Source organism: Phoca vitulina, unplaced genomic scaffold (assembly GCF_004348235.1).
Source record: "Phoca vitulina isolate PV1807 unplaced genomic scaffold, GSC_HSeal_1.0 scaffold305, whole genome shotgun sequence".
In the NCBI taxonomy this organism is placed as follows: Eukaryota; Metazoa; Chordata; class Mammalia; order Carnivora; family Phocidae; genus Phoca; species Phoca vitulina.
The window spans coordinates 5,098-27,497 of NW_022589992.1; the positions used below are offsets into that span (position 1 = coordinate 5,098).

The window sequence follows — 22,400 nt, forward strand, 5'->3', positions numbered from 1 at the left end:
AGGTCTTTCAACCATTTGGAGTCTATTTTTGTGTGTGGTGTAAGGAAATGGTCGTTTCATTCTTCTGCATGTGGCTGTCCAATTTTCCCAACACCATTTGTTGAGGAGACTGTCTTTTTTCCATTGGACATTCTTTCCTGCTTTGTCGAAGATTAGTTGACCATAGAGTTGAGGGTCCATTTCTGGGCTCTCTGTTCTGTTCCATTGATCTATGTGTCTGTTTTTGTGCCAGTACCATACTGTCTTGATGATGACAGCTTTGTAATAGAGCTGGAAGTCCGGAATTGTGATGCCGCCAGCTTTGCTTTTCTTTTTCAACATTCCTCTGGCTATTCAGGGTCTTTTTTGGTTCCATACAAATTTTAGGATTATTTGTTCCATTTCTTTGAAAAAAAAAGTGGATGGTATTTTGATGGGGATTGCACTGAATGTGTAGATTGCTCTAGGTAGTATTGACATCTTCACAATATTTGTTCTTCCAATCCATGAGCATGGAGCGTTTTTCCATTTTTCTGTGTCTTCCTCAATTTCTTTCATGAGTATTTTATAGTTTTCTGAGTACAGATCCTTTGCCTCTTTGGTTAGATTTATTCCTAGGTATCTTATGGTTTTGGGTGCAATTGTAAATGGGATTGACTCCTTAATTTCTCTTTCTTCTGTCTTGTTGGTGTATAGGAATGCCACTGATTTCTGTGCATTGATTTTATATCCTGCCACTTTACTGAATTCCTGTATGAGTTCTAGCAGTTTTGGGGAGGAGTCTTTTGGGTTTTCCACATAAAGTATCATATCATCTGCAAAGAGTGAGAGTTTGACTTCTTCTTTGCCGATTTGGATGCCTTTGATTTCTTTTTGTTGTCTGATTGCTGTGGCTAGGACTTCTAGTACTATGTTGAATAGCAGTGGTGATAGTGGACATCCCTGTCGTGTTCCTGACCTTAGAGGAAAAGCTCTCAGTTTTTCCCCATTGAGAATGATATTCGCTGTAGGTTTTTCATAGATGGCTTTTATGATATTGAGGTATGTACCCTCTATCCCTATACTCTGAAGAGTTTTGATCAAGAAAGGATGCTGTACTTTGTCAAATGCTTTTTCTGCATCTATTGAGAGGATCATAGGATTCTTGTTCTTTCTTTCGTTATTGTATCACGTTGATTGATTTGCAGATATTGAACCAACCTTGCAGCCCAGGGATAAATTCCACTTGGTCATGGTGAATAATCCTTTTAATGTACTGTTGGATCCTATTGGCTAGTATTTTGGTGAGAATTTTTGCATCCATGTTCATCAAGGATATTGGTCTGTAATTCTCCTTTTTGATGGGCTCTTTGGTTTGGGGATGAAGGTAATGGTGGCCTCATAAAACGAGTTTGGAAGTTTTCCTTCCATTTCCATTTTCTGGAACAGTTTCAGAAGAATAGGTATTAATTCTTCTTTAAATGTTTGGTAGAATTCCCCTGGGAAGCCATCTGGCCCTCCAAGACACAGACTCTTACCTGTAGAGAACAAACTGATGGTTGCTGGAGGGGAAGTAGGTGGGGGGATGGGTTGGATGGGTGATAGGGATTGGGGAGTGCACTTGCGATGGGCACTAGGTATTGTATGGAAGCATTGAACCACCGGGTTGTATGCCTGAAACTAATATTACACTGTACATTGACTAGCTGGAATTTAAATAAAAACCTTTAAAAAAAAATACATGAGGCTTATTTACATGCATGTATTTCCTTGCATTGTGAGCTGAGCACTTTGAGCTCCCACACTGAAGTTTTGAATACCATTTTCTAATAAAAGGGGCCAGGGCTCTTTAAAGAAATAGTTGTTACTATTGATGAAATTTTCAAGTTTTGAGTTCCCGAGTGAACAGCTGAGAAAGAATTCTTGAGACTTTTTTGGTGCAAAAAAGGTGTTTTTTATTATAGCATGGAAGGACCTGCGGGCAGAAAGAGCTGTGCCTGCAAGTGTGAGGGATGGCTGGTTACATATTTTAAGTTTTGTGGAGGGAGGGGAGGTAGAGATAACATAGGTTTCTAAGGAATTTTTGCCTGCTGAAAGCACGGTCTTACAGGACCTTGAAAATTTAGCTATTGTCAAGATAAAGTTACTTTTAGTCTTTAATGAAATATAAACATGAAGGATTAAGGCACCCCTGAACGCCTTGAGGAACTTCACCCTCTGCATGTCTCAGGCATCTGTCAATGGGCTGCAAGCTGTAGGGAGATTTAATTTAAATGACATTTTTCTTGCTTTTGCTCTCATCACTCATGACTGCAACAGTAAATACAGCAGTCAGGATAATCCTGAAGTATCAGTAACAGAGCACCAATAATGAAAAATCTACAAAAATGGGATATGTCAAAGGCAAACAGGAGCCAATGGAAAAAGCTCTCAATAATCACAACAGAAATCAGCTGATCAACCAAACGCTGTAGTCCTGGAGTATAACCAAGGGCCTAAAATAACTACCCACTTGTCCACACTGGTAAAAATAAATGATTACATATATTTTTTTAATGATTACACATCTGCTGAAGATTTCCAAATAATTCAGGTAGACACTCAGCCATCTACGACAGAGGTAAACTAACCCCCTCTCCTCAAGCGTGGGCTCCGCAGAGTGATTTCCTCCTACGTTGGACACACAGTAAGGATGTGGTACAAGAGGAACTTCAGTGGGGAAACCTAACAAGCCCTACCCCAGCCAGTGACCAGCATTAACACTAACTGTAATAAGTTGCCTTGAGAGCAGAGGAAATGGGTGATTTCCTAGTAAAAATACACATGAACAAAAGACCCAAAAATAAAGAAAATGGAAACTGACCAATTAGCATAGAAAAGTTTGCAGTGCTGCTTAAAATCTCCCATTGGAAAATAACTCAGGGAGACAGTTAACCGAGCTTTAACAAATTCTGATTTTAATATCAAAGCTTTGTATATATTTCCATTTTTCATCTAATGTAGGATATGTCAATGTTTACAACCAAACATCATGTTATGTACCACTATAAATATGCTGCCACGTAAACCGAACTTCTCAACACAAGAAAACCATGACCGATGAGCTTACTTCCCTTAAAGCCAGAAAATTTTTAATAAATTTTGTTTTGGGTACTCATAAATTTAAACTCACATATATTCATACATGTTTTCAAGTTGTCAGTATATTTCTTCAACTGTGCTAACACTGAAACAACAAAAGGCCCTTCACAACACTCATGAGGCAAGAAGACCAGGACGGCTGGCCTTGCAGCTGCGACAGTCGCAGTACTTCTCCTTTCTCTGCATGAGCCTCTGCCCAGAAACAACGCTCTTCTAGGACAAGTACCACAGTGTGCCATGACAGCGAGCTGCCAAAGCTTTGATGCTACATTGTGCTGAACTACTACATGACAAAGTACAGATAAACCACTGAGGAGTCAGAAGATTATGCTCACTGTGGAACACAAAACGTCTCTGGGAAAGCCACAGCAAATCTCCCTCCTGTGCACTTTTGTTGTTGAATTTTAAAAGTTCTTTATATATTCTGCAACCTGAACCCATATCACATGTATCATTTGCAAATATTTTCTCCCATTCTGTAGGTTATCTTTTTAGGTTTTTGTTTTGTTTTGTTTTTGTTTTTGATGTAGTGTATCTTTTTAGTTTCTTGATAGTGTCCTTTGATATTCATAAGTTTATAATTTTGATGAAGTCCTATTTTTTTTTTTTTTTTCTGTTATTACCTGTGCTTTTGATAATCATACCCAAGAAATGATTGCCTCTGGCTCAGCACCCAGACAGGCCTCCATTTCATCCTACCTTCAAAACGTCAGCACCTCCAAGCCCAGAACCATTTCATCCCACCCCTCACTCTGTGGGCGATCCCAGTACCACCCAAACCCCGGCAGCCAGTGGCCAGACGGGATGTGGTCTTCTGCCTGAGGCACCCAAGGGGTACCCCAGAGACACCACAGTGCCTTCCTGGGCCAGTTGGGAGGTGATCACTGGCAGAGGCAGGGACACCATTATGGGTTGAACTATGTTCTACAAATTTCCGATGTCGAACTCCTAATCCCCAATACCCCTGAATGAGAACTGATATGGAAATACGGTCTTCAGAGATGATCAAGTCAAGATGAAGTCACTCAGATCATGATTATGTTGGTAGATTTTGTTGGTATTAACAAGAAGAACCGGGCAGAGATACACACACAGGAAAAGTGCTGTGTGAAGACTGGAGCTCTGCGGTCCCAAACCAAGGAAGTACTGGAACCTGGAGAAAGCTCCCCTTGAGCCTTCATGACCACATCACCCACATCACACTTCCAGCCTCTAGACCTGTGACACAGCAGATCTGTTATTCTAGGCCACGTAGCTTGACTGAAGAGATCAACACAGGCACCCTCTGCCCTCTCCAGCAGTCTCCACACCATGGAGGGTGGGGGTGAAGGCAGGGCCCTTCACAGACCAAAGCCACTGCTGGGTGATCACTTCTGGCCCTGGTTGTCTGGGAGGTCTGGCCACACCTCTCAACCTCCTGGGGCCCACACAACTATGAAGACAAGGAGAGGCAGAGAAGTTGGCCTCCCTGGAGCTGATCACTGAACATCCCCCCTGCCACTACTAGAGCCCAGAAAGCCTCCGACACCTCCTCTGGGCCCCTGTCAGCCATCAGCCATTTGAAACAGCCCCCATATCCCTTTTCATCTCAAGAAGGGAAGTGCCTCCACAAGGCACAGGAAGAGGACCCTTGGCCTGGTCACAGCACCTATGTCCACTGGACCCAGGCTGGCCCCTCAAGGGGGTAAGGGCAGAACACTCTCTAGGGCCAACACATCTCTCTCAGAGTGGCCTGGGATCAAACAGCAGAAAGGGAAGTGTGGGCCTCAGGGTGGGAGCTGGGTGCACAGGCGCTGGGCATGCGGGACGGGGAGAGGCCTCCAGCCACTCAGGATGTCTGACCACTGCACAGGAGCCCCTCCAAAGGAGCTCGAGTCTCAGTCAACAGTCAGCTCCAGAGACTTCAGTCCACGTGCCACAAAATGGACACGATCCAGCTGGCTGAGCCTGTGCTCTGGAACTTTTAGGATCGAGCCCGGTGTCTGTAAAGGGTGGGGGAAGGAGACTCCCCAGGAGGTGCTCCCACAGCCCGTCCAGGAGGTTCTTGCCTCAGACCGTGACCACCTCACATATAGGTACTTCCTTTCGGCTCAGGAAAGGCCAAGACTGGGATGGGTCCAGAGCTCTGCACATTTCCAGGGAAGGCCAAAGGGCGGCACCGCCCATCACACCCCAGGGTTAATCCCTAACCCTCTCTAAAGTGTTTATCAACTGTGCAGATATTTTATGCAGACTTTGAATGACTGAGGGCAGGATGAATTGGATCACTGTGCTTCCTTCGGTGACAGATAATGCACGATGAGTTACGTACCTCAATGATTAAAACAAATCACCACGTAGCTGAGTGGCACATAAGGTTGAAGAGTGAATCTTCCTGGGTGTACACTTTGTGACTGTACGTGAAGGAAGCTGGTGCCGTTGCGATGCCAGAACTAGGTTAGTAATGTGTTCATGAATTATGAAAATGTAAGCACATTAGAGAAATCCATGAGTCAATGGAAAGCTTGATGAGAAACAGCATGTTTACACAGTTTCAAAGCACTACCTCCCAAAATATACAAAAAGAGTAACTGTAGTGGAGAAGGTTGGCAGAAAACACCCTAATGAAGTGATCAAGATGAGCACCAACAACAACTGGACAATCAAAATCATGTGCTATCTGTAAGACAGGGTAAGTGCCTCGTGTCACTTCTGGGGTATTTCCCTAATTGCACAGAAACATCCAACACGGCCACTCTGGGGGACATTCTACAGAATAACTGGCTTGTACTCTTCCAAAGTGTCAAAGTCGTTAAAGTCCAGGAGAAGATCAGGCCTGTTGTGGCCTAAATGACAAGACAGTCAAGGGCACGCAGCACATGCAATGTGACGGGATCCATCTGTCATTTAGGGTGTTGCCGGGACAACTGATTAGACTTTAGTGAGGTCTGGAAGAAGGTGGGGAAATACCAGCACTGACTTCCTGACTGGTGATCGCACGAGGAGAATGCAGAATTCCTTATCTCAAGGAAACAGGAATCAGCTCAGTAACTTGTTCTCAAAAGGATGAAAGGAAAAAATGTTTGTGTTCTATTTGCAACTTTTTATAAGTTTGTGACTGTTTCACAATAAAGAAAGATTTGACAACTAAAAGATTCCTGATTCTAGGGAACAGGATGCGAGTGAGCGTCCCTGAGAGGAAGTACATATTACTGCTGGTGCTTGGGCAGCGCCACTGTGGCGATGAGGAAGGGATAGGATGGGTCCACGGTCTACAGAGTAAAGGTGAGGGGAGAGGAGTACAGCTGAGAGCCCTGGGGCTGTGGTGGGGGAGCACAGCTGTCTCAGCTCAGCTGCCACTCCCCCGCCCCCGCCGCCCATTCAGGAAGCTCTCAGCGTCTTGTCATTCAAGCACCACATACCCTGGGTTCTCAGCCATCCCTCACTTCACACCATCCTCTCAGCAACTACCCATGATTGCCTGCTTATTCCTGATGAGCCTGTGAGCCGCCTGAGAGCACAAAACTGACTTTGCTCCCTGCTCAGCACACCACTGTCAACTGACACAATGGGTAAGGCAAGGACCAAGGGCCTGTTCCTGGCGGTGACAGTCCTGAGCGTCAAAGTCACCTCTGCATCAGGAATCACATCACACTCGGCCCCTGGGGCCCTGTGCGCTTGGACATGGTGGCATCTAGCACCAGGGCAATTCCTTCTCCCACAAAACACTCAGGTAAAGGGCAAAGGGCAGAGACGCCCACTGTGACCTTGCTTATAAAACAGACACATTAGAAACAATCAGATCAATAGGGTACACTCATACTGTGAAATGCCAGCCAGGGACAGAAAGGCAAAGGACTGACAGGGACAGGTGTCCAAGATGTAGTTAAGTGAGTAAAAGGGGAGAGTTCAGAACATTGAACTGTAATTTAATTGAATAGAACATTTGTTTTACAAACACAATGAATTACAACCTGCGGGGAAAATGCACCCTGCCCCACCCTGCCTGAGCCATCCCAACCATATTAGCTTCTGTAGAAGCCCCCACCCCCAAGACATAGAAATGTCAGAACACTGCCCATGCCCCACTCGCCAACTTAACTGTCACAGGGCAGGGAGGGCAGACAGCAGGGCAACATTCTCCTCTATCTCCAGAAAGGCGTTCTCTGCCCAGAACCTGCCCAGGAGCTTGACTCCACACTCCCCCGCTGCCTGAGTGAAACTGACCCCTTGGACTTCTGAGCTCAAGAGCGTTTCTCAAATGCTTCCTCTGATACACTGAGTTGCCAACCAAACTATTCAAACATGGCAGGGGGCTACGCAACCTCAATGCTTCTCACTGGAACGCCCCAAGGAACTCTGGGGTCCTCTCTTCAGTTGGAATAAAGCTCTACGTAACATGTGTTGAAAGGCTAGATGTCCACACCTGCTCCCCTGGGAGCACTGGCTGGATACCCCAAAGGGACATCTCAACCCAGGCTGCCCCCTGAAAGCTCAAGAAGCATCCTGGCTCCCCAGAAGGCGTCGCTGGAGGCCTGGCCATCGGGCCACTGCACCTGGAAAGCCAACACAGCATCACACACAGAAGCACCCTTCTGCCTGGCTCCACCTTCCCACCCTGCCACCCCTTACCTCCGGACCCACCCTCTCTGGACTCAGTCAGAAACACGAGCCCACAGAACCCACCTCCCGGGTCCCGTTTAACTGATGTCCAGCCTTGAGGCATCCCTGCCCCTTGTTACATTTGCCTGGTTTATTCACTCCAAAGGTATGACCCGAGGATCCAAGAGTAAAGAGGGACACCCACACTACCTGGTGGTAGGGTCTCACCTGGTTGGAGGGCAAGGGCTGGCTCAGGTCCACAGCAGAAACAGGGCTGGAGAAGGAGGGGCCCGGTGCCAACTCCAGGGGACTGGAAAAGAGACATCAGGACAAGCCCCGTATCGACGGGGCACCAGGTCACGGTCCACCCTGTGAGTGACATGACCTGACAGCTCTCTGCGGGTAAGCAGCCCTTCCAGGTACGCTCTTCAAGAAGAGCGTCCTCCCATGGGGCCCTTGGGTGTGCAGGTGCTAGAGGGACCTGTGTGACACCTCAGGCGGGTGGCCTGGGTGAGGCAGAGAGCACTTGAGGAGGCTCACAGAGAAGGACCAACAAACGGAAACCCGAAGGAAGAGGTCAAGAAGGGCCAGGCCTGGGGTGCCATCGGGATCAAATTAGGGGAGCAGCAGGGAGAGCAGGGAAGGTGACAGGTGTAGCCACTCAGGACAACAGTGTGGCAGTTCCCTAAAAGGCAAACACACGCCTACAGCCATTCCACTCCTATGCGTGTCCACACCCCAGAGACAGGAAGGCACACGGGCAGACCCACATGCACCCGGGAATGCTCACAGTGACCCCAAACTGGGAACTCAGAAATGCCTACCAACAGGCGATGGGTCAAAACAGCACGGTCCATCCGCATCAAGGAAACAGAACCCACAAAGAGGAATGGACTGCTGATACACACAGCAACAGGGAAAATCCCAAAGTACTCAAGCAGAGGAAAAGAAGCTAGACCCACCGCTCCCACACAAAATTCAAAACTTTTGGATTTCATTCACATGGAATTCTAGAAAATGCAGCTAAAGAGAGGAGATCCACGGTCCTGCAGGTGGCGGGGATGGTGGCAGGGGGACGGACAGACACGGCTCAGCATGTGGTGGGTACAGAAGCTGCACTCAGAAAACTCTCACGGGTACCGCGCAAACATGGTGCTTTACTGAATGCCAACGGTGCCCAATGAATCTACTGTTCGAGAAGGACTCAAGGTCATCACATCGAGCAAGGATGGGCCGGGCCATTGGGGTGCAAGGATGAGACAGCCATGAGGAACCTGGTGGCGGCATTTTCTCCATCCAGGTTCCTGGTCATGAATGGAAAAGTGAGTCCGTCTGCAAAGTCTGCATTTTCTCACCCTCTGGCTAGTTCAGCAAATACAATTTGTGACTCGAGCAACTGCTCCCTCTCTCTCTCACACGCTGCCCTGTAATTCTGCTCTCACTGGGCACCTGGCGTTCAGCTCCCAGACTGGGGAGACTATGAACACTGGGGACCTAGTCCTGGTGACCCCTATCATAGATTCCCTGTCCGCCAGAGGACCTCCGACTTCTCACATTCCTCTGATCTCTCTTCTCAACCTCCAGATTCTCCTGGCCTGTTGTTCTGGCCCCCACGGCCACAGTCTGCAGCACCTAGGCTAGTCACAGCCCTCTCAAGCACCTTTCAAACTGCAGTTTGGAACATAAAATCAGGATCTTGATGCTGCTTAAAAACTCAGACAGCCTCTGTCTGGGGAAAACAACATGCCAAAAAGTGGCTTCTGGGATCCAGGGTGATCTTGGGGCAGAGGCAAAGTGTGAGCACTGTCCACAATACAGACACCCGTGTCTGCTCTGATATTTCTGGGTGTTCTTCTGTCTCAGGGAAAAACCACCCTCTTCTGGTAGATGTAGGCTGGGGATGATGATGTATTGTCCAGAAATCCATAAGGAAAGGACTCAATCTGCACATCTGAGGTGGCAAGTCTATAAACCAGGAATACCCTACCCATGGCTCTGCGTGGCTCACCTCTGGGTTAGGAGGAATTCGGGAGGCTGTGTCACCAGGAAGCCGCCCGCCTGTTGTTCTGCCTGGCCAATGCTGGTGCCTGAACCTTCCTCCAGGTACATGCTCGGGGGGTTGCCAACAGGTGGGTCAGCGAATCCTACACAGAAAAAATTCCACAACCCAGTGCTGGGAGGACAGAACACAGCCCACAAGCAGCACAATCGAGACCTCCACGGAGAAAAGCAGCATCTGACCTGGCCGGCCCCAAGCCTCAGCCTCCCTTGCTGAGGAAGGAAGAGTCATAACTGTTGATTTCAACTGCCTTTTTAGGCTTCCAGAAACAAAAATTAAGCCCAATTTTGTGGACTTCAAATTTTGCTTCATCAACCCAGACTTTAGGCCAGCCCCCAGCGTCAAAGACTCAGCATCCAAATCTGCCCCACACGCAGGGCTGCCATGTGAGAACTTCTCAGTCTGTCCCGTGCTGGTTCATCAAAGGCTGGGCCACGTCCATTTTCACCTTTCACCTCAGGTTTCGCCACGATTTCACAGAGATGCAAAGTATCACTACCTTACCTTGCCCCGCTCTCTACAGGAAATGTTGCAGAGGATATCTCAGTATACCTCTGACTCTTACAGATAAGCCATGGTAGATCTGATCAGTTCTGGGTCGACAAACTTCGAGCCACTTCGGAGTGAAGGAAGGTAAGAAGTCCACCAGGTGGTAACCCTAGCGTCAGAGTCCCTGACCTCAGACAGAACAGCAGGCCAGCTGGGCCGGGCGCACCCTGTCCTCCCCGCCGTCTGCCAGAGTGACAACCTAACCTGCCAGCCAGCAGCCCAATCTCAGACCAAAGGAACTTTCCTGACCATTCAAGTATGTGATTCTACCTCCACTTTCTGCTGTTTCCTCTTTTCTGCAGAACTCTAGAAATACTCTGAGGTACGTTAAATATAATTTAAGTGCTAATTTGAGCATTTCTGGTTCAAACTTAAAAGATCACTAGGTTACATCTTCTTCCTCCAAGAGGAAGACAAGAAGCCAAAAGCCCAGAACAAAGGGAGAGTCAGGGGAGGGGGAATTAGTGGGAGGAAGATGTCCCCAGTTCTGCAGACCCAGGACACAAGTACCGTCCTATGTTGGCAGGGCATCTGAAAGGAAGGTAGGGTATAGGTCAGGTCCCGAGAACCTTAAGGTGGGAGGTTGGGAGGGAGGGAGCAGTCAGGGAGAGCAGGGAGACATCCTGGTGCTCACGCGGTCAGTCGGCAGGGAGGCTCACCAATTCCTACAGAATGTCACCCTCACATGGGCTGGACCTGGTGTGAAGACCAGCTCCCCTCGTCCCCATGTGAAGCTGTCCCCAGTGACCGCCCCACTCCAGCCTTGTTGGTAAATATGGACAGACAAACATAGGTCTCTGACAGTGGAAAAAGGACATGGAAAAATGAAGGACCAATATGATCAAACTGAAAAGCTGCCTCCAGAGCAATGAGTCTCCAGGACTCTTCCTCCTTCCGACCCCTCATCCTCCTCTATTCAAGGAAGGGCCAGAATCCACAGCCCCAATATTCCTGCCTTCAGACAACAAAGCATGTTTTTTGAAACTTCTATTGAGAATACTCAGAAAAATAAAAGATACTGCATCTATAAAAAGTAACACAATCCGTGACGAAAATTCAAATAAAAAAACAGCTTGGAATTCTCTTAAAGTATAACTGTCAAATTGGAATTTTGAAAGACAGACTCTAACACCCCCAAAGCACATACAATAAAAAAGAAGAGAAACATAAAAAAAAGGTAAGCACCTGGGGAGACTGGCCCAGGATTTCCAAAATCATCGTAAGATTTGTGCTCTAAAGAGAACGAAGAACATGGAGGGGGTAAATTATTAAGGAATATTATCCAAAAAATACCCAGACCTTAGAGGAGACATTGTTATCTTCTTTAAATTGAAAGGCTTAACAGAAAAGTGAATTAAAGAGACTCACACCTAGGACCATAATTGTGAAATTTCAGAACACCCAGACTTAAAGCAAACAAACAAAACAAAAAAACTCCAAGAAAGGAACAATATGTGATCTGCAAAGAAGCCAAGAGGATGACATCAACATCAGATGCTACAAACAATGATACGAATATATCTGCAAATATCTAAGGGAAAATATTTAAACTCACAATTCTGTCCCTGCCGAATTGTTCATCAAACGTGAGGGCAGGTTAAGGACAATTTCACAACACGTAAGCACTCAGAAAATTGATCTTGCAAGCCCCCTTTCTTGCAGTTAAGTGAAGACGTTCTCAAACATAACAAAGAAGTCAATGAAGACAGGACAAGACCTGCAATTCAGGAAACAGTGACCCAAACCACGGAGGCAATGAAAGGAGTGCTCTTGGGGTGCTGACTCCACACCAGGTCTAGGGAAACGTCACTTGGGTGGAAACAGGAAGGAGGGCTCCCAGCCACCAGTCTTCAGAGGAGACACTTGGAAAACTGGAAGAAGTTACAGATGCGATAAAAACAGGTAACATAAGAAGAAAGGAAGGCAATTAGAAACCCCAAGAAAGTAAAGACACAACCACAGAAGACTAAGAAATTTAGGTGACGGGAAAATTGATGGTGCCAATATCCTCCTCACAAGGTGAGATGTCACAAGATGCTTTTGTATTTGGTAGACAAATATATATCTAAATACATATTCTTTAGAGGTACTTTTATTTTTTTTTTAATTTTTTAATTTTTTAAAGATTTTTATTTATTTTTTGACAGAGAGAGAGAAAGAGAGAGAGAGACAGCGAGAGGGAACACAAGCAGGGGGAGCGGGAGAGGGAGAAGCAGGCTTCCCTGCGGAGCAAGGAACCCGATGCGGGACCCGATCCCAGGACTCTGGGATCATGACCTGAGCCGAAGGCAGACGCTAAACGGCTGAGCCACCCAGGCGCCCCTCTTTAGAAGTACTTTTAGCTACAATAAGAACTAAGATGAAACTAAGGAAATGATATTTCAGTCACGAGATGTGGTAAGCTGTCCTCTGTTGCAGCAAGTGGTGACAGTAAGTCAGGTGGCCTGCAATGGGAGTGCAGGGGTGGCAGCTGTCTCATTTCGTTTAACTCTTTCCTCACTGTCTTACTTTTAGTCGTATGCACATTTCACTTTGCAAACTAGAAAAGTAGGAGAGTGCTGATCCTTCCCACACCCCTTCAAATGAAACCCAAGTAGTTGTGGCATCTTGTGCAGAAGAGCACGGTCTGTGTGGAATGGACCCACCTGTGGTGCTGGTCTCACCGAGGGCAGTGATGGACACAGCCACAGTGGCATCTGTGGGGCGCATCATGAGGTCCAGCCCAGTCTGGAAGGAAACTTCCTTGGAGGACGCCAGTGCAAGGGACATCAGCCATGACTCAGGGGCAGCCAAAGAAGGGTCCAGCATGTCACTGCCAGCAGTCAGAGGGCAGAGGCCAGGGCCTGGGCAGATGTGGGGGAGAGTGGCAGGACTGTGGCCAGGCCCCTCCTGGTACATCTCACCGCCCTGCAGAGACCTGGGAAAGACAGCAAACACCATCCCTTGGAGGGCAGAGACTCCCTCAGGCCAGGGCAGAGAGGCCTGGGAGGAGACTCCAGCCCCATTTGGGAATCCAGGTAGCCACTGACGGCTGTGGGGCCCACCAGATCCCTAACTGCCTTGTTTTCACAGTTCTACCTGTGGCTGCAAGGGTTCCAGAACACTTAAAAAAATACTATTACTGGAAACCTAAGACACATTAGCAGTTCATTTAAAAGGATCTTCAATGAAGCATTGTTCCACAATACTGAAAGCAGGAAATGATTAGGAAGACCCTAATAGTGGAATGAATGATGATGGCTGATCTTACAGGAATATTAGGCAGTCGTTGATAATAATTTAAAGACTCGATATTGCACACTCGCTGTGTCTCAGATGGTGCTCCTGGGCTTCTGTGACGCCCCTCCCCTACCCCTGTAATTTCTGCAACAACCTGCATCGTATTCCCTCCCCATCTCGCAGATGAGAAACGCACGGCACTGAGAGCTCACAGGAACCTGCCTAAGTTCATACACCTGGGCAGTGGCCAGCCTGCATAGGAAGGGCCAGGTGCAGGGAGTGTCATGAGAGATGCTGATGTCACAATGGTAAATAGAAAAAGTGTCCACATCTTGATGGTTACACAAGGTGGAACCTGGACCCTCTCTCAGACCTAGTCGTGCTGATGGCCAGCACGTTCCTTATCCTTACGTCAGGTCCATGCCTCATCCCTGGTGAGGGAACGTGCTTGGACAGTGCCTAGTGCACAGTCAGAACTCAAGAAATATTAGCTGTTACTGACTCAATGATATAGAAACAATACAAAATACCAGAAATAAAAAAGAAACAATAGCTAGGGTTTGGCTTTAGGAAGTAAGCCTGCATATGTTTCTTTCCAACTCTGTTTTCCCCATTCTCCAATATACACATGAAGTCAGGCTGTGAGCCAGGCTCCAAGGAGCAAGTGTGGGGTCCCTGATACGGACTCCTTACCAGCGGCTTCTCCACCCCAGAATCACGGAGGTCTCTCTGCTCTCAGCAGTCACTGACCTGGTCTCACTGTCAGCCCCAACATTCACATGCCTGCTCCAGGCCTGGTCATCCACCCAAGACGGTGAAACTAAATACGGTGATGGTCCCACGGGCTGTGGGGATGGCAGTACGTGGGAGGTGATGGTCCCACGGGCTGTGGGGACGGCAGTACCTGGGAGGCAACGGCTTCGGCAGAGTCTCATCTCCAGAAAAGTCTGGGGCCAGGGCCAGCGACTCCCATGGCCCTTGAGTGGTCTCCCTGGACTGTGCAGGCCCATTTTCCTCCTGTCCTGCTGAAAGCCAATCAGGGAGGAGGGGAGGCTTGGTGATGCTCTGAGTCCCATCCCAGCAGGTTAAGAGCAGCCCTGCTGGCTGGGAAAGGGTGTTACTACCGAATCATTACAATATCCTTTGTTCCTTAAATGTCTTTTGTCTGAAGCCAATCCGTAACTACAAACCCAGGAACCCCTAAATCATGGTGGCTGGCTCGCTTCCCAAGTCGGCTCACGGACTCCTGGCCCTGGACACACAGTGACCTCTAAATGCAAACCAGCTGCTGCAGCCTCACTGGGGCCCATCCTGAGCCCATCCTTACCCTCAGCGTCAGGGATCTCGCTCACCCCAAGAGCACGTCCTACAAGTGCACACTGGGAGTGGAGGGGCTGTCCCTATAACAGAGTGACCCTCACTAGGCCTAGCCCTACAGAGAGGGTGCCGGGCGTCAGGAAGAAGCCCGCAACCGCAAAGAGGGTGGGGCCCTGGAGCCACTCACCTGGCCACTGAGGCCTGTCCACACCCCCAGGGCCAAGGCGGGGCTGGCCTGAGGGCTGCGGGCGGTCCGGAGCCCTCTCCCTCACACTGGGCTCCTCTAGTGCGTTCTCCGGGGCTGGCTGCAGGCGCTGGAGAAGGGCCCTTTGGCGCCGCCGGTAATTGGCGAACCAGTTGTACACTTGCTCAACAGTCAGGCTCGTCTCCAGGGCCAGGTTCTCCTGCTCCAAAACAGCACAGCCTCTAGCCCCGCCACCGCCCCCTGAGCAGCCGAAGGGGCGGGCCCCGCCTCCCGCCCTGAGCGGCCTCCGGGCGGGGGATCCGAGCGCGGTCTTCGGCGCCGCCAGGCACGTCCTCCAGCCCGGCCTCGCTCCTCCCGCCGACGCTAACGCAGACACGGAGCGGGCCCGGGCAGCGCCACGGCCCGCAGGAGACCCGGCGCGCTCCAGAGTCCGGCGTCCGAGGGCCACTGGTCCGCGAGCGGCGGCGGAAGCCAGCCCGCAGAGCTGGCGCGGCGATCGCTGGGAGAGCTCTGCCGATTGGACAGGGAGCGTGGCGGGTGGAGCAGGCACAGGAGCGCCCTCTTGATTGGGCAAGCCCCCACTTGGGCAAGCCTTGCTGATTGGATGAGGGAGATAAGTAGGTGGAACTAACACAGGAGCGCCCTGCCGATTGGACAGAGCAGAGAAGTAGGTGGAGAGAACAGGCCCGGACTTCGGAGCCGCAGGAAACGGACTCCTTCGGGGGGCGTCCCGGCTGTTCCCTCACAGCCTGCCCCCGACTCCGTCCCTCCAGCTTCCGGGGGCTGCGGTGCGGAGGGCGCCCACCGGCCTCAGCAGGTACTGAGCTCTGCAAATATCTGCCCCCTGACGCTGGAAGCTCCACGACGGCAGTCTCCTCACCCTGGTACCCCGTGCCTGGCCGTGTGGGGACAGGATGACCCCACCTGAGAAAACTAAACCCTCCACGTGTGCAGGCTGGATGGTCAGCAGCCGCCGGCCAGTGAGCTCCTGTCCTCCAGGGAAGCTCGGAGAAGCAGAAGCCACCAGCGCCCTGGCAGACGGGCCACTCGGAAGGCCCGGGGGAGGGACGGGACAAGGGTGGGGGTCACCTAAGGTCGGGGGGCGGCTAAGGGGAGGGTGGCCCGGCCTCCAGCTCCTCGGCTCTTACCCTCTCGGCCTTGCTGGGGTTGGTGCTCACGCCAGAGGCAAAGTCGTGCAGCTTCTGGCGAACCTCTCTGGGAAAGTTCCGGCTCTTCAGGCCGTCCGGGCAGAGGGAGGGGGGTGGTGGGTTCCTGGATAAGGACAGTGAGGAGGTGGTTACAGACGCTCCTCCTGGACGCACCTCATGGGCTCCCAAACACTGTGCACCCCTGGACACCTCTTATCTCACTGGCTGCCCCCCTCCAAGCTGTGTGCTGCTGAGTCCCAGGAGTCCATCCTCTGAAGGACGGAGGGGCCCAGCACCAGCCCGTTTTCACCTGCACGCCCTCACGGGGGTCACCAAGCTCTCCAGTACCACTCACTGAGATGCCAGAGGTGACCAATGGCCCATAGCTATTGAAAGTGGATGATGAGGGCACTGAGGTTGGTCATGCCACTCACTTTACTGTGTATATGCATGAATTTTTCCAAAAGGAAAAACTGATATATAAACAAATGGTACCAGCGGGGAACACCCAAGATATTCAAACACCAACTGAACAAATCACCATGGATGTCAAAAATGCATCCCACACATACCACATCCCAAATGGAGCTTGATCCTTCACTCTCCCAGTCTTCCCCCAGGCCCCAATTCTGTGCATCTCAGTGAGAAACCACCATGTTCCAGCCAATCAGGCCAAGAGCCCTGCAGGCTGGCTTTATTCTCTCTTAACCTCCTCCAACACATCCGGCTTGTCAGCAAATCCTCCAAAATCTGCCCTGACACACCCAGAGACTCCCAAGAGCCTCCTGCCTCTCTCTGGTACCAACCACCCTTAGGTGACACCCCTATAGGAGACACCACCACCCTCAGGTGGTGGACCAACCATCGCTCTAACTCCAGTATCACCCCCTCCTTACACTTCCAAGGGCTGCCATCCCCACACTCAGGCCTCTCTGCCAAGGCTTAGAGGAGCCCGCGCTGCACCCCCCTCCCCAAAACAAAGAACAAAGGTGGCATAGTCCTCTACTAAGCACACTCTCTGTCTAGTACTCCCCACTCTGAACTATGGAATCTACTTTGTGTCCTCTCTACTGTCCCTTGTCTGCACCCAGTGTCAGCTCCAGGAGAGTAGGGCCCAGGCTATATCCCCAGCAACTCCAACAGCACCCAGCAATCAGGGGCCTCTTCACAAACACTGCATACTGATCCCCAAATCATCTACTGAACTGTACTCTGCCAGGCCATCAGCAACTGTATGGAGGGACATGATTCCATTCCTGAAGACCCCCAAGGCTGATGAACTGCTGGGTTTTGAGGACGTATCTCGTTCTTTGGCAGGCACCAGGAAAAAAAATTCTCTCTGATCCAGAAGGAATCTATCTCTTCTTCCAGTAACCAGGCCCCATAGCGCAGAAATCCCATTACTTGGGCTCCCAGGAGCTCAGAGCCAGATCTACAGCCCTTCCTGGTCAGTGGGCAACACCCAAGATCAAGAACAAAGGCTCTACAGTCTCAGTGTCTAGCCTGGAGTCCTAGCTTTGCGTCTCTCTCCTCTGTAACCTTGGGCAAGTGCTGACCTCTCTGTGCCTCAGTTTACTCATCCATAAGTGGTGATGAAGGAATAATAGTAATTAGCAGCTGTAATGTTTCCTTAGCGCTGATAATGGCTATGGTGGTAATTACTATTAACGAGGACCCACCGTCTCTCATGTGCCAGGCAATCTCCTAAGCACCACATACATCTCGTCTGATGCTCACATCACTCTCATCTTTACCTCTCTTTAAAAGGCCCTGCAGCCCTGAGGGGTGGTGTTGCAGACCCAGGCCCATGGCGCCTGCAAAGCCAGTCTGTGGGAATCAGATGACCGAAGGTACACGTGCTGGGCATCTCCCACAGGAGGAGAAGACAAGAGGAAGAGAGTGAGGTCAGGATGTCCACCTGCTGCCTCCTCCCCTGCAGAGCCCTCACTGGAAGGCAGTGGCTCCTTCTCCTTGCCCTGCAGGCATAAGTAGGAATGCACCCCCATGTCCAGCTGAGCAGGTGGAGAGTGTGGCTCAGTGCTGGGCACACGGGCTGATGCAGAGCCTATCACCTTTTGACTATTACTGCTTTTTCTGACTTTTCCTGCATTTATCTCCCTGTCTCTGCCTTACCTCAGCCCCACTGTGGTTTTAGATGGCAGATCCCTCAGGAGTCCTGGGGAACACGCACAAATAAAGGCTAGCGGTGTACCTCTTTCTGCAGCGGAACTTCTGCACTGGGGTTAGCACGGCCACGCCCAGCCGCTTCATGACCTGGCGGTAGTGAATGTCGTTCCAGAGCTGTACCAGCTCCTGGCTGCCTCCAGGCACCTGGCAACCCTGCCGAGAAAAGCCTACTGAGACCTGGCCGCCCTCACCCATCCTGGAGCACTGCCCTCCAACCCGACCTGACCCTCGGGAAGAGCTGCTGGCTGAGGGGCGGGGCAAGGTCCCATCAGCCCTTCAGCCCTCCCATAAAGCAGCTCTCAGTCACTCCTTACAGGTGAGGAGCAGGAGTCAAGAGGAAGGCAAACGACAGGCCTGGGGCCACAGAACATATGAGAGGCAGACTCACAGAGCTACATGGTTGGATTTGAGGGTCCAAGGTTTGACCCATATCTTGCGTGAAAGACCTTTCTCTCCCACCCAGCAGGGCTGCTCCCTCGCATGCTCAGTGAGTGCATTTTGAGCCAAGAGGGATGAAGTGGTTCTGGTCTGTGCCCCACCAAGCTCACCAAGCCAGTGCGACCTGTTCACACAACCAGACTCCGGAGATGGCCAAGGATGCCTGGTGCTGGCCTCCCGACACAGCCCAATGGTCTGTGTGGGGTTCCCGCATTTAACTCCAATGTTCTCAGGATCATCTCAGCAAGGGAGGTACCAACAATCATTCAGCCTTCCCTCCACAGTATCAGAAAAAGCCCATTTTGCGAGGCTGTGACTTCCAGTCTGCTGCCAGGATGCAGCCATCAGCCTTGGGCACAGTTGTCAGGGAACCCTGCCACCTGCAGGATGTAGTCCTGGGCAAGAAATGCCCATTCTTGGTGTGCTGTCCCCGTCATATCTCTCAGGTCTCCCCTACACGTCAGCTCCTCAGAGACATTTATGGACCGTCCAGACTGAGTTTATAATCCCTCTCCTGGGAGTTTTCCATCACTGATGTCATTCACACATTTCATCACCGAGCGCCTCAACAGAGTTATTACAACTCCGTGTTTTCCCTTGTTTGTTTACTTTGACGGATTTGAAAAACTGAGCCCCTCTGACTCACAGGTGTTACATTAGGTGTCGTGGATCCTGTCACAAGCACAACTGAGGCGGCCGCTCCCTCAGGGGGCCTGCAGTGCAGCGACAGGAGGCAGACAGAACGGAGGCCTGAGGGAGGAGCCAGAGGGTGAACAAGACTCTACACTGGAGAATAAAGGGGGCACTGCCTAGACAGGGTGACATTTACAGCAGAAACCAGAAAGGAAGAAAGGCACCAGCCACACAGAGGGCCCGGCTCCAGCCTCTGGCAGAGGGAGCAACACATGCTGAGCTCCTGAGACGAGGGAAGATGTCGGGAGTTGTATGAACAGCAAGGAAGCAGCATGGCGACTGTGAAGAAAGCTGGGGGAGAGTCTGACAGAGAGGCCGGAGAGCAGACAAGCTCAGATTGCGGGCTCAGGTGCACACCGTGGCCCATCTGCTGCCTGTGAACTCTCTGGCTGCTACATGAAGGACAAATCAAGGGGACAGGAGGGGACTACACAGCCTATGGGGAAGGGAGTGGAAATTGAAAGAACTGGAAAGAAAGGAGTATCTTGGGGCGCCTGGGTGGCTCAGTCGGTTAAGTGTCTGTCTTCGGCTCAGGTCATGATCCTGGGGTCCTGGGATTGAGCCCCACAGCAGGCTCCCTGCTCAGCGGGGAATCTGCTCCTCTCTCTCCCTCTGCTGGTGCCCCTGCTCATGCTCTCTCTCAAATAAATAAATAAAATCTTTAAAAATAAATAAATAAAATCTTTTAAAAAAACTGAGTATCTCGAAGGTAAACTCAGCAGCACGAATTATGCATGAACTGTATGATGGGGTGACAGAGGGAAAAACAGGCCCTCAAATCCCTTATTTGAAACCCTTTGAGCCAGACGTATTTTGGAGTTAAGAATTTCTCAGATTTTAGGAAGTAACACAGGCATATCCTGTGTAATATGCACCACCCCAGTAAAATCTGGAGCAGGCAGCATGCCGTAATCAAACATACCAGTATTTAGGTAGCAGGATGTACCACGGTCACATTAAATGGCTAAAGACCGTAAAGACCCCACATCGGTGCAGGTCACGTCCCATCAGTGCCAAATGCATCCAAGTAACACCAGGTGAGTGACAAAGATACTTCTGGTCTGCTCAGTCACAGACCTGCAGCTAAGGGCCTGAGGTTCTGGGTCTGTCTGACCGTCTTACCGACTGGGATCCCAACTCTCCAAGCGAGAAACACCGCTCAGTATGGATCTCATAAATGGAGAGTTCGGCCTCAGATTACTAAGGCAGTTAGGACTCTGTAAAGAGAGTGGACCCTTCTAGCTTGGTTTATAAAACGTCCCCCCAGGTTCTCGCCGACGTGGGGGCACTTCTGTGGTGTCTGGGACGGGGCTGTAGCTCTCTGCACGCCCCTCACAGACCAGTCCTACCTCCAGGACCCGGCAGGCAGCCTGATGCTGCTCCTGCTGGGCCAGCACCCGGGCACACACGAGGGCCACATCCGCGTTGTCCAGGAGGTGCAGGCGGAGCGGGCTGTCCAACACGGCGGTGACCAAGGGCCGCACCTGGGCTGGGTCATCCTGGAGGTCCCGGCACAGCCTGCCTGCAAGAGTCACCAGATCTGCCAAGGGTGGCCCAGTGCCCCCACTCTCCCTCAGCAGCTTCAGGAAGCTCTGCATCCCGCGTCGGGTTCAGGCCCTCTGCAAACGAGACAACAATCATGACAATGGCCAGCACTGCCCACAGGCTGACTGCACGTCCATCCACAACTCTGCAAGGCCCCTCTTGCCACAGGCATTTGTAACATGGTGGTAGGAGCTCACCGAGAAAAGGCAGAGGGCATCGATGCCTGCTACAATTTCCTGTTTTTAGTCCTCATTTGTGTACTAGGTGCTCTCACTGCAATGGTTCATCTCATTCCTGTGACCCTTTAGTCTGTGCCCCATCCACAGGCCCCACACTGGTCCTCCCATGTCTCCTCCTCTCTGTTTCCCCCACAGTCTTACACATACAAGGTAACTGTGCTGTGTTTCACTCCTTCTCTGGGCTCAGTCAGGGCAGGGACCCTGTGTTGGGGTCATTAGATTTCCCCAGCATCCGCCCCATGGATGCCCAGGCCTCTCAGAGCAGTAGGAGGTACCCTGAGCTAGGGGCTTGGCAGACATTGCTTACATTCCTACAAAGAGGAGCCATGGGACCGGCCAGAACAGGACTAACACCATCTGCTTTTGACTATTATGATTTTGAAAACAAACAAACAAACATATTTGAAAAACACAAAATTTTAAAGATTGCCCTAATCCCACACTTTAAAAAAAATATACAAAAGGATGAACATTTGCTGGGCCTCCCTGTGCCTGGTCCATCTACTCTGCACTGCCCCCCCCACACACACACACACATAGTGGTAAGCTATGGCAAGCTGGATTTGAAGCCTTTATGAATTTTTCTTTTTTCTTTTTTTTTTTTTTTTTATAAAAAGCTAACTATGTATACATACAGCAGTTTTTACCAAAAGAGAGATTGCTCATGCCATTACTCAATCTGGGCACTACCACAGGCATGTTCCCTAGACCATATGAATGGTCCTGCAGAGTACCCACGACAGAGTACCCATGACAGTAGGGGCCAGACTTGTTTCAACACCTGTCCACCCCCGAATATTCGGTAGCATGATAACCCTACTACCTTTGGTTCACAATTACTCTTACTTCTATAGAACAGACTCACGTAAGCGAGGTTCAAGGGTAGTGCTATATGGCATTGTGTTTTTAGTAGATGCTACCAAGCTGCTTTCCACAAAGGTGGTAAGAATCTGCGTGCCCGGAACTGCAGAAGGCAGGCCTGTGCGCACTCCCTGGCGGAGGGTCTGGCCTCAATTTCTAGGTCTTTCCACCCTGCACTGCCTCTCAGGTCCTTCTCAGCTCATGGGGCCGTCCACCAGGGGGAAGCGCTCCCGTCTACGCCGCTGCTTCTGAGCTTTAGT

General features: G+C 50.5%; 1 protein-coding gene across 1 annotated transcript; it reads right to left on the reverse strand.

Annotated features, from left to right (window-relative positions):
* Window positions 1-3,663: 3,663 nt before the first annotated feature.
* On the reverse strand, window positions 3,664-21,131 carry ANHX (anomalous homeobox). The gene is made up of 9 exons (XM_032399448.1): window positions 20,845-21,131; window positions 18,390-18,517; window positions 16,178-16,301; window positions 15,012-15,228; window positions 14,412-14,532; window positions 12,934-13,205; window positions 9,689-9,824; window positions 7,909-7,990; window positions 3,664-7,634 (listed from the first exon to the last, which is right to left on the reverse strand). The coding sequence occupies exons 1-9, from the start codon at window positions 21,091-21,093 to the stop codon at window positions 7,548-7,550; spliced, it is 1,416 nt and encodes a 471-aa protein (XP_032255339.1). The 5' UTR covers window positions 21,094-21,131; the 3' UTR covers window positions 3,664-7,547.
* Between the last annotated feature and the right edge of the window lie 1,269 nt (window positions 21,132-22,400).

Bases quoted from the DNA above. Each gene is read 5' to 3' on its own strand.
- ANHX (XM_032399448.1), bottom strand. From the start codon at position 21,093: ATGCAGAGCTTCCTGAAGCTGCTGAGGGAGAGTGGGGGCACTGGGCCA. The intron at 15,229-16,177 runs GTAAGAGCCGAG...GTTTTGGAGCAG, and splicing joins ACCCCAGCAAGGCCGAGAGG to GAGAACCTGGCCCTGGAGAC. The intron at 13,206-14,411 runs GTACTGCCGTCC...TGTCTTTCCCAG, and splicing joins CCGAAGCCGTTGCCTCCCAG to GTCTCTGCAGGGCGGTGAGA.